At 40.8% G+C, this 14,936-nt stretch overlaps 1 protein-coding gene across 2 annotated transcripts in view; it reads right to left on the bottom strand.

The window, feature by feature from the left end:
- Nucleotides 1-12,863, bottom strand: part of doc2g (double C2-like domains, gamma) — a 42,358-nt gene extending 29,495 nt beyond the window's left edge. The window contains exons 1-5 of one of the 2 annotated variants that reach the window (XM_069530548.1): nt 12,784-12,863; nt 4,427-4,494; nt 1,975-2,380; nt 1,471-1,550; nt 729-803 (exon numbers count right to left, since the gene is read on the bottom strand). In XM_069530548.1, coding sequence (XP_069386649.1) covers nt 729-803; nt 1,471-1,550; nt 1,975-2,362 — 543 coding nt within the window. In that variant the 5' untranslated portion in view covers nt 2,363-2,380; nt 4,427-4,494; nt 12,784-12,863. Of the gene's footprint in view, nt 1-728; nt 804-1,470; nt 1,551-1,974; nt 2,381-4,426; nt 4,627-12,783 lie in introns of those variants that run through there. The other variant, XM_069530547.1, reaches the window with a different exon arrangement.
- Nucleotides 12,864-14,936: the final 2,073 nt, after the last annotated feature.

Raw genomic sequence — 14,936 nt, 5'->3', positions numbered from 1 at the left:
GATAGAGATGGAGATAAGGGGGGAAAGTGAGGAAAGGAGAGCATTGACCGTGGGAGAGAAGATAGACAGAGCAAGGCTGGAGGACAAAAATCCTGCAGATGTCCTTATTGTTAGCACCTTTAGACCTCAAACAGTAGCCTTATTCAAACTATCTTGCCCGGGCATCCTCCGCAGGCATATCATAACCTCATTTCGTGTCAACCTTGAGCCAAAATGGCTGACAACAGGTTGCATTCTGCCTGCCGGAGCTGGAGGACGGTTCGGTTGCTGTTGTGGCGAGCCTTATCTTCCCTTCCTCTTGAGCTGAAAACAAGACAAGTGCACGGTGCAGCAGACCAGAACTTGTTTGTGCTCCATAAAGCAGAGCAGTGGACGAGCCACATTAAGCAGCAAGCAACCAAAATGCTCCGTGCTCAGCAGCTTGAAACGATAAACTAAATTAGCCCGCTGCCGTGTCACGTTTCTCGCAAGAGCATTTTGATGGAGACAGATGAACAAGAATTGACAGGGGACAGTATCATTTAAAAAAAGTAAATCATTATTTTTTAGCTATATAGTTAAATCAAGTACAACAAGCTTCTTATTTTTAGAGTTTTGAATTAATCACCTCCTTTCACAGCCAGTGTCTGTGTGAAGTGGGACTTAACTGCGGAGTGTCAGTGTCTGGGACAGCCCAGTGTGGTTGCATGTTACATTAATTGCCACTGAGGTAAGGTTGGAGCAGTGACCTTGCTAGCCCCGGGGAGAAGATGAAGCTTGACGTATGGATCAGCCAGCCCATTGGAGTCCATGGCTTTCAGTCCCTGTGGAAACAAGCAGACACGCGCACACACACACACACACACACACACACACACACACACACACACACACACACACACACACACACACACACACACACACACACACACACACACACACACACACACACACACACACACACACACGCATACACAGACACACACAGTAGTGTCAAAGATGACGTCATCATTCCCTCAAACACTTCACACAACTGACAGGGTCAGAAAAAGACAGTGAATATGACAGACCTCCTCTACTGTAGTTACATCTCAAAAAGGCTTCTGGGTGTTTCTTTCCACGCCCCCTCCCCCCTCTATATAAATTATATTTATATACAACATTATATAATTAACGTCATTTACTCGATGTGTAATACAAGCTTGGTTTCCTTGTATGTATGACGGCTGTGCCAAATCTGTGTGACACAGCGACGGGGCAACCTTGTCTAGCATGTCGTTGTCGTGCCGTGAGATGATTTTGTGTTGAACTGACAAGCTGTGGAGAGTATAGTGGCGAACATGCTACTGGTTGAGAGGAAGAGGTCTGACGCCTTGTGCAAAAACTAAAGCATTATGGGAGAATTTTTGTTGACTGGGCCTACAAGGAGGATTATGCAACCACAGACAGATGTTTGTTTGGATGAAGAAGATGAACAGAAGATGCGTGTACCTTTGCCTTGTGAATAGTACAATGAAGACAGTTGTTCTCCTGATCAAACAGCAGGTTGAACTCCAACGTGCCCAGGTAGGCTGAAAACAACAAAAACCACTGCAATTACTCTGCCAGTAAAGGGGCGCACACACACACACACACTCAAAAGCTCTGAGTCATATTTGTAGCAGATGGCCTCTTAAAAACATGATGCTGCCTAATATGAATTGATCTGTTTAGTTTGATTACGTTTTTCGGGGAATGAACAGAAACTCGCAGACTGAGTCTCACTATTCTAACATTGACAAATAAATCATCGGAGGCACCGTGTCACGTAAAGTGGGAATGAAACACACTCTGGGAAAAAAAATGCTTGAGTCCACAATTACTCTTCAAGCACACACTGCAGCTCAGAGGAAAAAATGCAGAAATTAATTTTGATTTAGTTTCGGCAGAGTCATTTTTATGCTGTCTAGTTCAGTTATGTCACAAACACAAACTTTCACCACACACAGAACTCACTGTCGTCATCATCAGAGTCCAACAGCTCCTCCCTGTCTCCGTCATTGTCCCCCCTCCTCTCCCCATCCTTGTATCCCCCTCCCGTCTCCCCGTTGAACGTCTCTTCTTTCAGGATCTTCTTCTCCCTTGGAGGTGGTGGCGTGCAGGGGTAGTCATGGAAACGGGGGAAAAAGTCTGAGATCTGTGGGATAGGGAGGATGGGGCCCGGGCACACGTTGATGGCAAAGTGCTCCTGCATAGAGATCTTGACCGGCGAGGGAGGGGGCAGTGCGGTGGAGTGGGGCGTCGCCGACGGGGAGGAGGCCGACGACGACGGGGTGGAGGTGGAGGAGGGGGGGATGGCCAGGTGAGAGGTGGAGGGAGGCGGTGGGGGTTTGGAGACGCTCATGTGGACTGTCAAATAGGACTGGAAGAGAGGAATGAGGTGAGAAAATAACAATTGAGGCAGAAACAGAGGGGAGGAACAAGAGGCTTAAAATGAGAAAAGGAAGACAAAACCACGCCGCATATTTCTTCCACCTCCTCTGAGCCTCTAACTTTCCAATAACTGCGAGTTTGTTCGGACGCAGCAGGGGGTCCCTTCTTCTATTCAAGGCAAGTCAACAAAGGCGACAAGTCGAAATTCACAACACATGTGAAACATCCTGGAGAAAACCAAAAATACGTCTCTGCCTTCATCTATTGATGCAATCCTGACTTCTCAAAGGCCGAAATAGAAATTCTGCAGATCCACTGGCACTTGGAGTGAGTCACACAAAGTGTCGGCACACCAATTATGCTGCTCTGAATGAATATTCAAATGTAATGCTGCAAAGTATGAACATGTGATGTCACTTGTGTATCTGCACTTAACTCTAATCCCTCCCTTATCTCTCCCTTTCACTGCTCTCTCTCTCTTCCCAAGTCCCCTGAGCAATATTTACATAATACTATTTCAAGCGTTTCTCGGTCCTTAGCACATTTTTCACTAAATGAAGCAAAATAACCGTTAACCGAACTCATACCAAGTTAAGCCAAAAGCTATCATTTCCTATTTTTACTCACGGAGACTGAAAGATACTGAAAACAAATTTCCTCTTGGCCTAGATTTAAAAAAGAAATCGCCTACTCTTAATGGTGTTAATATGTGTGAGAATTATTCATAATAAAGAACTAGTTCACACAAATAAAATGTCAATTTAGTCAATACTTTAAACAGTGTCCGGACAAATCCACTTTTATGTACTTTCACGATGTGCGAGAAAGCATCATTTCAAACACTGTTTGGAAAACAAGTCACTTGAGGATGCACGTCACTTGTCATCCCCTCCGATATATTTATTTGTCCATTATGTTGCATCTTGTGACCTCTCTTCCTTTACGTCTTTGCAGGTTGTTTGAGTTTAGCAAACATCTTGATTTCCAAGATAATTTTACCCCAAATGCAGCTCTGTTATTAGCCATGTGAGAGACAATTAATATTTTAATGAATGATCAGTAGTCTGTCGCCGATGCCAATTTTCCACTTTGGTGGACATTTAAGTTTTGTTCTATTCTATTCTGTGTTTTGATTAGTTCATTTGTATTAAATGTCAGAAGAACCCGGGATGATGTCGTCAACTTTTCTTGTTTTTACTGCCCAACAGTCAAAATTCAAAGACACTGGTTTACAAATACAGAAAATCAGCAAATCTTTAAATCTGAGTTAGAGGAATTTGAATATTGTTCGATGAAATACTTCCAACAACCCGATTATTGTAACATATGTAAATTAGCTGTTATCATGTGTGTTTCCATACGCATTGGACTCGACTCTGCCTTTGAACTGAAAACATCTCGTTTGTATGTAGAAGCAATGAAAAATCATTAGCATCTGATCAAAACTGCTACTAATGTGAATCCTCTGTGTCAGCAAGCACTAGAAATAATATAAAGATCTTCCTTTCTTCAGTTGCATCCATATTACTATCTATAACTCACCTCCTGTGCATCATAAAATATTGACTCTGTCTTTTTTTACACACACACCAAGACACATGCTCAGATACTGAGGTAATCTTTCATATACTGACAATAAACCACCTTTATCTTAACAGGACAAGACTTAAAACATGCACATCACTGCCTCCTCACCATAGGAAGTTACAGTACTTAAACAGACTCTCTCTCACACACATGTGCGTGCGTTAAGACCTGACACAGGGATAAAGACCCAAACAGCCTGTTCCCATATTCAATACCCTCACTCATTCAGTCTCTCATCCTGCTCTTATGTAACAACACCCAAAATCATTGCCGTCGTACCCGTGTACAAATGACACATTTGCAGCATGTTGCTTAAAAACTCAATTCGCTCCCATCCCTCTTACATGCGGAGACGCAGAGCACATGCATGCACATGTGTATGCACGGACGCACTCACACTTTCCACAAACTGACACATGCACAAATATAGCCGTCCACAAATACGTACCCAGGGACAGTCTTCATCTGTGCCAGCACTCCATCTTTTCAGCTCTCACGTCCTCAGTCTCTCACACACTGTGGAGCATGCAGACCAGCTTTGAGTCAATATATCCCTCTCTACTCTCTCTCACTCTCACTCACTCCCTCCCTCTCCCCTCTCTTTCTCTCTCTGTTCATCGTTTGCTGTCCTCTCCTCTCTCCCCTCCTCTGTCCCTCCCTCTTTTCTTTCCCCCCTTTAGTTGTGACGTATCCAGTTAAAATCCCCTCAGCTCTGTTTGCAGACTGTATGCATACAGCACTGCCACCCACTTTCTCAGCAGTGGGAAGATTTGAGGAAACCCGGGTATAAGTGTGTGTGTGTGTTTGTGTGTGTGCGTGTCTCTGAGGAATGGAAGGAGAAAAGACATGAGCAGACAAACTAACATCATCATCATACAGACACACACAAAAACACAGAAAACACTAATAATAGCATTACCTATATGCCTGTTATACATCCTACAATTACTCTTTTACAAAAATTATATGTTTAATAGTTACTATTGATCCCTATGTTGACTGAGCTAATAAAAAAAACACACTGTCAGTCATACAATCATGCTGCTACTACTATTACTGTAATGACTATTGCCAATACCAGCCATGTGTTTAAGAGACCAACTGTGGCAGCACTTACAGTAACAGCTGACACCCACACAGTAATACAATTAAACAAAAACACAGAATCATACATCAGTGACATCACAATGCAGGATAAGAAAAACAAATTTAGAGTCTCTGAATGGTTTAAAATATTGTTCATTTTAGTTGATAAAAAATACAGTTACAGACGAATGAAGGGTCCAATGAAAGATCATCTGATACCATTTTATGTAATGGAGGTTATTATTATTATTACAGATATATCAGGACATTATGTGAGACCCCAGAGAATAAGAGCAAAGACAATTTCAATAAAAGATTTATGGGGGAAAACACCCAGAATAGCAGAGAAGAAATTTGAAAAAACTAGAATTACCACCCTGCGCTTCTGCCTCTGCCAACCAGTACAGTTTATTACAAATTAAGATAAGGTCACCTTGACCTTGACCTTTGACCCCCCCTCAAATCAAATAATTCAATCTGAATTGCAAACTACAAATGGTTGAAATGTGAAGAAATTCCCTCAAGGCGGACTTGAGATATCACGTTGAAGAGAACCAAAAACATGTTTTGCGAGTCCACCATGACCTTTGACATCTGACCACCAAAATTGAATCAGTTCATTCTTGAGTCTGTGCAAATAATCGTACCAACTTTGAAAGAATTTTCTGGAGACGTTCCTAAAACATCTCATTCACAAGGGAAAGGAAAAACTTTGCCCTTTGATCTTACATCTCAAAATCGAATCAGTTCATCCTTGAGTCCAACTAAATGTTTGTATTGCATAAATTCCCTCCTCTCTTGAAATATCTTCTTCACAAGAATGGGACGGTCAAACAAGCCAAACACCAGAAAACATAACGCCTCCAGCCACTGGCTGACACCGACGCAGAGACATAAAAAATGATTGAAATGATTAAAAATTGACTTAATATTGACAATAAATAAAAACCTTTGGAGAAAGTGAGCTCAAAACATGCTTTGTTAGTGAGCTAAAGCAGGAGAGCTCATGTGATCACAGCGCATGGGGATAAAAGCCAAAGCACATTTCAGTGATGTATCACTGGTTGAGGAACTGTCAGCACTTTAATTGATAAATGCATAATTGTCCATGCTTGAAAAGTAACAGATGAACAACAACAAGCCCAGTCAATTAAATTAATGGTCAGCTGAAGGGAGAAGGGCGTAAATACATGTGGAAGTATGTGCTCATCCAAATGTGAACACTTTGATTTACTTTGGACATCTCATTACTATCTGCATTACCTCATCAATATTGCATTAACAGACCATTACACTGTATATTCATTAATTCACAAAAGGTCTGGATGAGTTGGAATGACATAAATTAGTAGTCGCCTACTGATGGGGAACTATCCAACTATAAATAGGGGCTTTAGATACGGGCCACATGCTTTAAGTGGCTTGAAATTAATGCAGAGGTGCTCCTGAAGTACACCTCTGTCAAATTAACAGATGTCTGAGTCCTCGTCACAGTGGTGTAAAGATGACAAAGTCCTCTCCTGGTCTTCATGGGGCTGGTTTTCTCCAGGGAAACTTGGAAATGATGACGCACAGGTGCAACTGACAGAGAGCTGCAGAGTGCTCACAGCTGACCCGCTGACCACCCAACTCTCAGACGTACTCCGCATGGCTGGCACCCAAGACCCACTCTGTACTTTACCAGGAGGGCTCTCACAGCAGTCTCAACATGTTTAGGTCCTGGGTGATTTACACTCAATCACAGAGTTTGCATGTACTTCTGAAGGGTTGGTTAACCCCAAAAAATGTCTCAATTACCCTCACTTTGTCAGGGTCATAGCGACAATCGAGGACGCTGGGTTTAGGTCCTTGGTTTTTGTTGTGGTTTTTAGCACATTGGGGAGTTTAATCAATACATGAAGGAATCCTTATTTCTCCACTGAAGAAAAAGAATTCAGACCAGTATGGTTAAGACCTTACTTCACACAAATAATAATACAATAATACAAATAATATATTAAACCTAAAGCCTGACTGATACATTGTTTGGCTTATAAAAAGCAAGCCAATAGGATTCTTTCATATCTGTTTGTATGTTTGCTGAAAATGGACAGATATTAATACAAACCAATGAAGAAAAGAAATGAATGAAAATCGAAATTATTAAAAAGTTTCAGCGGCTCATTCGGGTTGTCTGCAGAATGTTCAGAGTTACTATTTTGTTTGCTGTTTTTTTTTTTAGGTATTTCAGTATATTTCAAGACACAGATTATTCTGAATGATCAATATTTCAATGGTTCCATTAGAACAACTTTCTATTAATAGTCCCCAATGTGTGTGTATCTGTGTGTGCGCTACAGAAACAGGCAAAGAGGATTAAGTCCTAAGAAGATAAGTAAGTACAAATACTACAAAATCCTTGTATTGAATCTTAAGCCTAACAGAGTTGATTTAAGGGACCAATTCCAGTTCTGTGCCCACATTTCCATAAAAAGCTAATGATTATCATGATTTCTATCTCACCATTTCACTTCTATCCCGCCCTGAGGCAATATCTTTACAATCTAATTGAAAAAGTAACAGGGATGATGTCCTTCAAATGACACAATGAGCATATTCAATGGTCACAGGGCTTAATTGACAGTGTTTTACATTCACTGTGACACCAAACCACATCATAGATCTGTCTGGTTTCATCATGTCCATGCAGAGGAAGAAACACAATCAATTGTGCTTGAAGGATGAAGTCTGGACAATGGCGCTGTGGTATTGATCTTTCTCTGGGGTAAACATTAGGCAGCCTGTCAGATGGATATTTAACACAGTGGCATTGCCCATGAGCTGACAAAAGTAAAGGAAAAAAGAAAGAAAGAAAAGAGAAGAGGACTCAAACCAGATGGGAGGAGTCTAATGAAGAAGAAGTATAGAGACGGACACGCAAATTATTATTTCGAGATACAGCATAGTCCAAAAATCCCTCCTTGACTGTCAGCTATACGTCCCCCCAGCCATGATTAAAGCTTCTGCGCTACTTATGTGTATAATATACGTCATAGACATCTAGAATGAGAGGGAGGGAGATTGGTGGGAAGGAGGGAGAGGTACGAGCAATTTGTGGAGGAGCATTCATCCAGTCGGTCTGCATGGCAAGATAATCTCCCCCCATTACTACGGCACAAAGCAGAGCAGGTTTTCCATTAAGTCTACAACCACAACCTCCCTTGACTCTCAGCCAGCCATTAGCTCTGAGATTGAAAAAACCTCTATTTACATACCATAGCAGCGGCACATGCTGAATTTTGAAACGTTCTGCACCACACAGGGAAAGGGAAATTGCATAAATTGCATCTTATGAAGATCAAATGAAGTACTAACTTTATCCAACACTTGCCCTTGAAAGTATCTGCAGACACATTGTGAATCCCTGAGTCACTTCTCAGCCTTTAGTTTTCTTCTTTTTTTTTTTTACAGAAAAATGCAGAGCTTAGTGTGTGTGTTGTAATAGGGCCTTTTATTTGTAAGGTGATCTTAAACTTACAATGTGTATCTTCGGCCACTAGGGGTCTCTCAATCAAAACAACAAAATAGTTTGATGGCATTGTGAAGCAGCGTAAGATCATGGGAGCTCACCACCATTCCTTATGAAAATCTTCTTGGTGTGCATTAATGTTCAAGGACAATGTAATGCTTTCCATTTTTCATCATGTTACGCAGCGAAGGCAATCAATAATCGTAATCCATGATAAGAAAAACTGGCTAACCGGCTAGCAGTGTGTGTTCCTTCCCTTTACATTGTTTGCCACAGATGTCACAGCAGAGACGGACAAAACCACAAGTAAAGAGGATATGATGTAATAAAAGGGTGACCAAAATGAAAACTCCCTTTTGCATAATGATGACCTAGTTGATTAGACATTCCCTGTTCACTCTTGATGAGTGTTGAGGGTCTTATTTTTAGTTTGATAATGGTTTTACAAGCTCTTGGTTTTCTGTTGCTATTTAATGCATACATGTATTTATGTATTTTAATGTTTTTCTTCATTGTACCTTTGTTCCCTTAGAGTTTTTGTTTTTTTGACTGGCTGCAAAACAGGTTTCCTCTCAGGGACAATAAAGTTGAAACACACAACTGTATGGATCATAAAAACCCAAATTCCCAAAAAGTCAGAGTGAAAATTCACAGCGAGTGAGTGGGCGTGTTGATGATATATCTAACATGCGACAGACGCAAAACTATGAACAAAGACAATATAAATATCTCTGGATGAAGGAGAGGTGTCAAACATACAGGACGCTGACGAAGATGTCAACTTGGAAAAGGAAGATTCAAGAGCTTTTGTTGATAAGTATTAAACAAAAAACGTGATTTCTGCAGTGAGTAAAAGTTGCACGTAAGCCGTAAAGTCACTGAACTCAGTCAGTCAATCGCACAGTCTTCCTCTCAGTGAACATTTTATCTATCACAGCGAAGCGCTCATGAAATGCACTGACTTTAACGGGTGGTGTGAATTTGGCGAGTGTATTTTTTAAACAGGTGGCTAGGTTGTTGATGCTCCCCCAGGGTGGCAGTTGTTGTTCACAGGTGCTGCTTGTGCTCCACATCGCTTGGCTTTGGGAGGGGGGGGGGTTCAATGGTCGTGTTGGCAGAGAGTGCTGTTCTGTCAAGATGCATTATTCTTTTCACCATGCGCCACCTCCCCAAGTTTAGCCTTGCATGACTCGCACCAGAGGCGGTTTCCTCTGTCCGTCCTCCCTCACCGGCTCAGCTCCATCGCGCATCGTGGCAACCTCACCTTCCACTCTCACCTCTCCCTCATTTTATCAGTCTTTCTTCCCTTCCTTTCTCTCCCTGAGGGATGTTCTGACACAGACGGATCCCATTAACCCTACCTGTGATTTGTCCTTAGCTCTGACAAGCAGGGGCGCACCAAAAAGAACAGATGTGGAGGTTTTTTTAATCTAAATTCATGCGCAATGTCACTGAAGTAAGTTTTCATTTTTCTAATGTTTTGTGACAGGCCACGGCAGCAATGCAAAGGAAAGAATGACCCCTGTCAAGTAAAATGACAGATTGTCAGGATGACATTCCCTCAGGTTAAATGTGTTATTTCATTCTTTGTTTATTTTATTCTCCTCTTGCTCTTTTTTGGCTTTACGTGATGTGCTCTTTGAGGAAAATACACAACCAGTCCCTCTGGCATTTAGGTGATGTTGTCCCTTGTTTTGCGACTTTGGATTTGTGTTACAAACATGCGACTGAATTTAAAGACATTACCTTTTTTCTTGTTTTCTCCCTCACGAGATTGAATTACTCTCCTGCTGACCCTGATCTCCCACCAGCCTGCTGTTCCAACTCCGAAGCAAAGATCAGCATTAACACAGCCATGTTACTTGCCACTGACCTAATTAGATCCTGCACCAATCCTGTGATAGTTCTCTCTCGCATCTCTTTGCCTCTACCTCGTTCATCCTTTCCCGCTTTCTCCTCTGCACCTTTTGATGAATGGCTTTGCTTTTTAGGACAGATGACAGCTCAGTGATTAATTGTGTGTGCACATTCACTCTTCCACCATTTCACTTGTTTTTCTATTTCGATTTCTGTTTCTCACGCTGTAACCGGAGAAGAAAAAAGAGAATTCTGTCTTTACCTGGGTTTGCCACATCAGCATATTCCCATAAATAAAAGAGGGGGAGAGTTGGAGATGGAGGGAGGGAGATGTGGCCCAGAATCAGGGCAGTGGGCATGTGCAAAATGGAGGGGTATTCGAATAGAGGCGAGCCAATCTCTCCAGAGCATGAGTGTGAAGGTGACTGAAGTGAAAAAGACAGGGAAGAGAAAACGTTAAAGACTTGAGAAAAGGAAGGAGGACATGCAAAAACACAGCCAGGAAACTGAGACAGGCGAATAAAAGCATGGAAAAGAAAAACATTTGTTAGAGAAAGGCCACCTATGGGATCATTAATGTACATCACGAGAATGAAGAGTAGATATGGAGTAAAACTGTGATGTATTGAGATTGGAGGGATTGTAGCAGGGTGTGCAGCCAGTGCCCTGTGGCAGGTCGTCATGCTTTGCTTAATGAGGCAACAGTGCAAGCGATTAATTCCCGATATGACTTTATCAGTCACCAATATGTGAACACATCATTAAGCACAAGACCCCTCCATTAGCCCCTCTCCTAAGGTAACTTGCTCACATGTAAACAGCAAAAGCAAGTACTTCTTAACACAGAATACAGTTTTTTAAACAAATCAATTCAAAGCTAATGAGGATAACCCAGGACCATAATAATGTTAATGAAAACCAAGCATTGACATAACATTACTAAAAGGTTTTATGTTGTGGTGGCAAAGTGCTACATCTGTGCACATCAGGGTTTATACAAAGTGTCAGACACTCGAGACGGGTTTGAAACCTGACGTCTGTGGGGAAGGTTGCAGTTTTGGTGAAATGTCGAGAAACTGTTAATATCAAAGAAAAATCATGTTTTTTATTCAATATCGAAAATGAGTTTATTATATTTACAAAATGAAGGTGTTTTCCTTGAGCAGTGTTTTTGTTGCCTTAAGCCAACCACACCTTCCAGGCTCAGGATATACGGCTTCAAATTAAGGTCAATAAGATTATGGGCTTGTAATATTATGTTACAACCCCTGTGTCGCAGAAGAGCCTGCTCCCTCGACCATCTTATTCACCCTCCAGGCGGCGGAAACCATCTGCTCTCTGGTTGGACAGTTTTACTCTCTTTCGTGATTGGATTGTAATTTTCCAAATAGATTCGGATGTAAAAACCAGGCCACAATTTGTACTTTCACACACAATGTGGGAATTTATTGCTTTTTTCCTGAGTGTCTTTAGCTCTTATCACCACAAACTCTCGTGGGGGGGTTGTCAACACTGGCACACACATGCCCATTGCACATCAATGGTCACATGATAAACGTTTTAAAATGAAAACGTACTACTATGGATGTAGCCTAACATTGCTGCTGACATTATTCATTCACACTTATTTTTACAAATACAAAATAATGATGAAAATACTAATCTTTTCTATACATGAATGTATTATGGATGTAATGTATTATTTCTCTTATTTTATCTCAGGTTTACAAAGGTCACTTTACATTTACAACATTTTAAATTATTAGGAGCTTCACTTCACATTATTAATATTATTGTCCTTAATTTATGTGTTAAAGTTTTAAATCATTTATTGCTACATTTCCCTGAAAACATCACTGGCGAAATAAATGCAATATCATAGTTGAAAAAGACAAGTCCTCATATGACTGCTTCTGAAAAGCTTATGGATTTATAAGCTATATTATATAGCATTTCCAGGATTTGGCGTCATGCTGTTCAAAACTGCACCACTGCCCCCAGTCATTCCGAGCCGAGCCAGCTAAAAAAGTTGATTTCTACCCAAGTCAACAATGCAGAGGTCTATATTCCATTGGGAGCTGACTGGTGCGTGAAATGTGACAACATTATTGCACTTCCTTGTCTTTTTCTGTGGAGGTAAGGGGTGAAATAAGTTTCCACTTCTTAAAAAAAAATAGCAAAGTGCCAAATAAGGGCTTTGATTGGTTGCGGTAAGCATATTTGAGCGTGGCGAGAGTCTGATCACACAGGGGAGTAGGTTCTTTAAACAGTTTCCCCACTGCAGCACTGCCTCGCTGGGCAAAGACCAGAGAAAGAGAGCCAGCGATAGAGTGAAAAATTAGATTATGCCTCACCTGCAGTTTTTTGTTTTCTCCTGAGCACAACAATGTTATTTGGAAACATATTTGCTTGGGTAGATCCTCTGGTCATTAATCTGTAAAATTAAAGCATATTTTCAATGAAATGACAAGGTGGAAAAGATTTATCCATTTTGCAATAAACACATTTTAAAGAAAGGTGTGATATTTATATGACAAAAGGGTAAATTCAGCAGGGTTTTCAGCAGAAAAGAAGAAAAGTTCAAATACATATAACAGCCACAGGAGAAGAACAACTGAGGGGATGATGCACAGTTTATAAGATAGGCTATGATGAGGGAAAATACAATTCTGACCTTGTCGACACGTTAAACCTAAGGTGTTCTCTCACCAAGAATAGCGAGCATGTTTGAGACAAGTCGACAGTCAATAAACAGAGCAGCGTTCAATAGGAAATGGCCCCAGGGACCTGAAATCCCTCTAAATCCTTCACCTGACTTAACTAACAAACAGCAGTCAATCAGTGAACTCTGTCAGTGAGGAAAAGCTCTGTGATGGAGGGATGGACAGTACAAAGAGGGGAGGATTGTCACTCACTCAAGCTATGGATATGCACACACACACATACACAAACACACACACACACGACACATAAATGTGCCTGCCACTGTGAGGCAGCTTTACAGAATGCCCAAGCTTAAACCCAAGTGAAGCCATTATCATTATAGTGGCGACATTTAACGCTCCATGCATCAGTATGAGGACTCATCGCCAAAGGCTTGAATGGACATCTACTTTTTCAGCTGTTAGTTAATTAACCTCTTGACCTGTCCTCTCAGGTTCTCCTCAGTTGCTCGATAGACCCCTCTTCACACGTACTGATGTTATATATGGTATATTCATTATCTGCTTGCCCAGACATTTCAATTAAAAGCCAATGACCATCAAATTATACCATGGTTTAATGGCTGCAATATTACATCATGTGGACATTTTCTGATTTGACATTTTATACACATTTTCAGCAAAGTCACTGTGGCATTTTTAGTGTCTTGGTGAGAATCCCCTCAATAACATGATTTGGGCGTAGGTGCTGAGCTGTGTGATTCTCCAAACAATTTCATTTTACCTGCATTTTATCTCAAGCTGATGTTCACAGTTGTCATTTGACCATGTTACCATCAGACCAGCCACATGTCCTATCACTTTTTCACTATCCTTTTAAATTCTCACTAATTTCAGAGATTCAATTCAGCCGCAAGGTACAATTTATCAACAAACACATGAATTCACTTTGATTTATATTATTTCGAGCTAAGTACTAGCACATTTAGTTTTGTATTGCCAACAAGTAAGTTCTGTTGTCTTTGTGTCTGAGTGATGTCATTTTCTGTCTTCAGTTACCTGCTGGTTTCAAGATGTTTGTCCTCCTCAACTCAAACAATCATGTGGTGAATGGCCACGCCTACACCTGGACTGTACCAAATGCCTGTCACAGCAGGGGGAGGTTTCTTAATGGGGCCTCTTTATTTTATGTATGTTGCAGTACATTTTACAAGTTTGCTTTATCATAGTTTTTTTTGTTGCTTTTACAAAGTGAAAACTGATCTTGTTCTGCATTTTTTGTATCTTGTTTATGTGCAATTATTGCATGTTGTCCTCTCATCATTTGTGTAAATGGTTTGGCTGGCTCGTACACTGAAAAAAATGAAAAGGTCAGAAAACGTTTTATTTATTTTATTACAATTTTAAGGCAGCTGCACCAGATTTTAAATTTTGAGGCCAATCTACTAGGAAAAAATCCCATTTAACATGAATTCATGTTGAGTTTAAATATGGTACTGTATCAATTAATTAAATATGTAGTGCTGCTTCTGACTTTTGTCTGAGCTCAACATTTCTTCTCTTCTTTGAAATATAAACTGACTTTTAAATAAACCCAGGTTGGTTTGACAGAGTTTGTCATTGATGGATCCTGCAGCTGTTCAATAATGATTTCACATCTTGAATGCAAAGTCGCTCAAACCAAAAACAGCTCGATATGAAATATGAATTGATTCCCCCACAACATATCTGCACTAAGACAATACCATTGCCCTTTTTGTTCTGGAGGACAGAGACAGCCGCAGCTATAGCTCTAATCCAGACATATTTAGCTGGATAATCACCTTTCATTATATAATCCTCAG

This window comes from Paralichthys olivaceus, chromosome 8, assembly GCF_024713975.1.
Source record: "Paralichthys olivaceus isolate ysfri-2021 chromosome 8, ASM2471397v2, whole genome shotgun sequence".
Lineage (NCBI taxonomy): Eukaryota > Metazoa > Chordata > Actinopteri > Pleuronectiformes > Paralichthyidae > Paralichthys > Paralichthys olivaceus.
The sequence above is the reverse complement of the archived record's forward strand: the minus strand, read 5'-3'. Positions and strand labels throughout refer to the sequence as shown.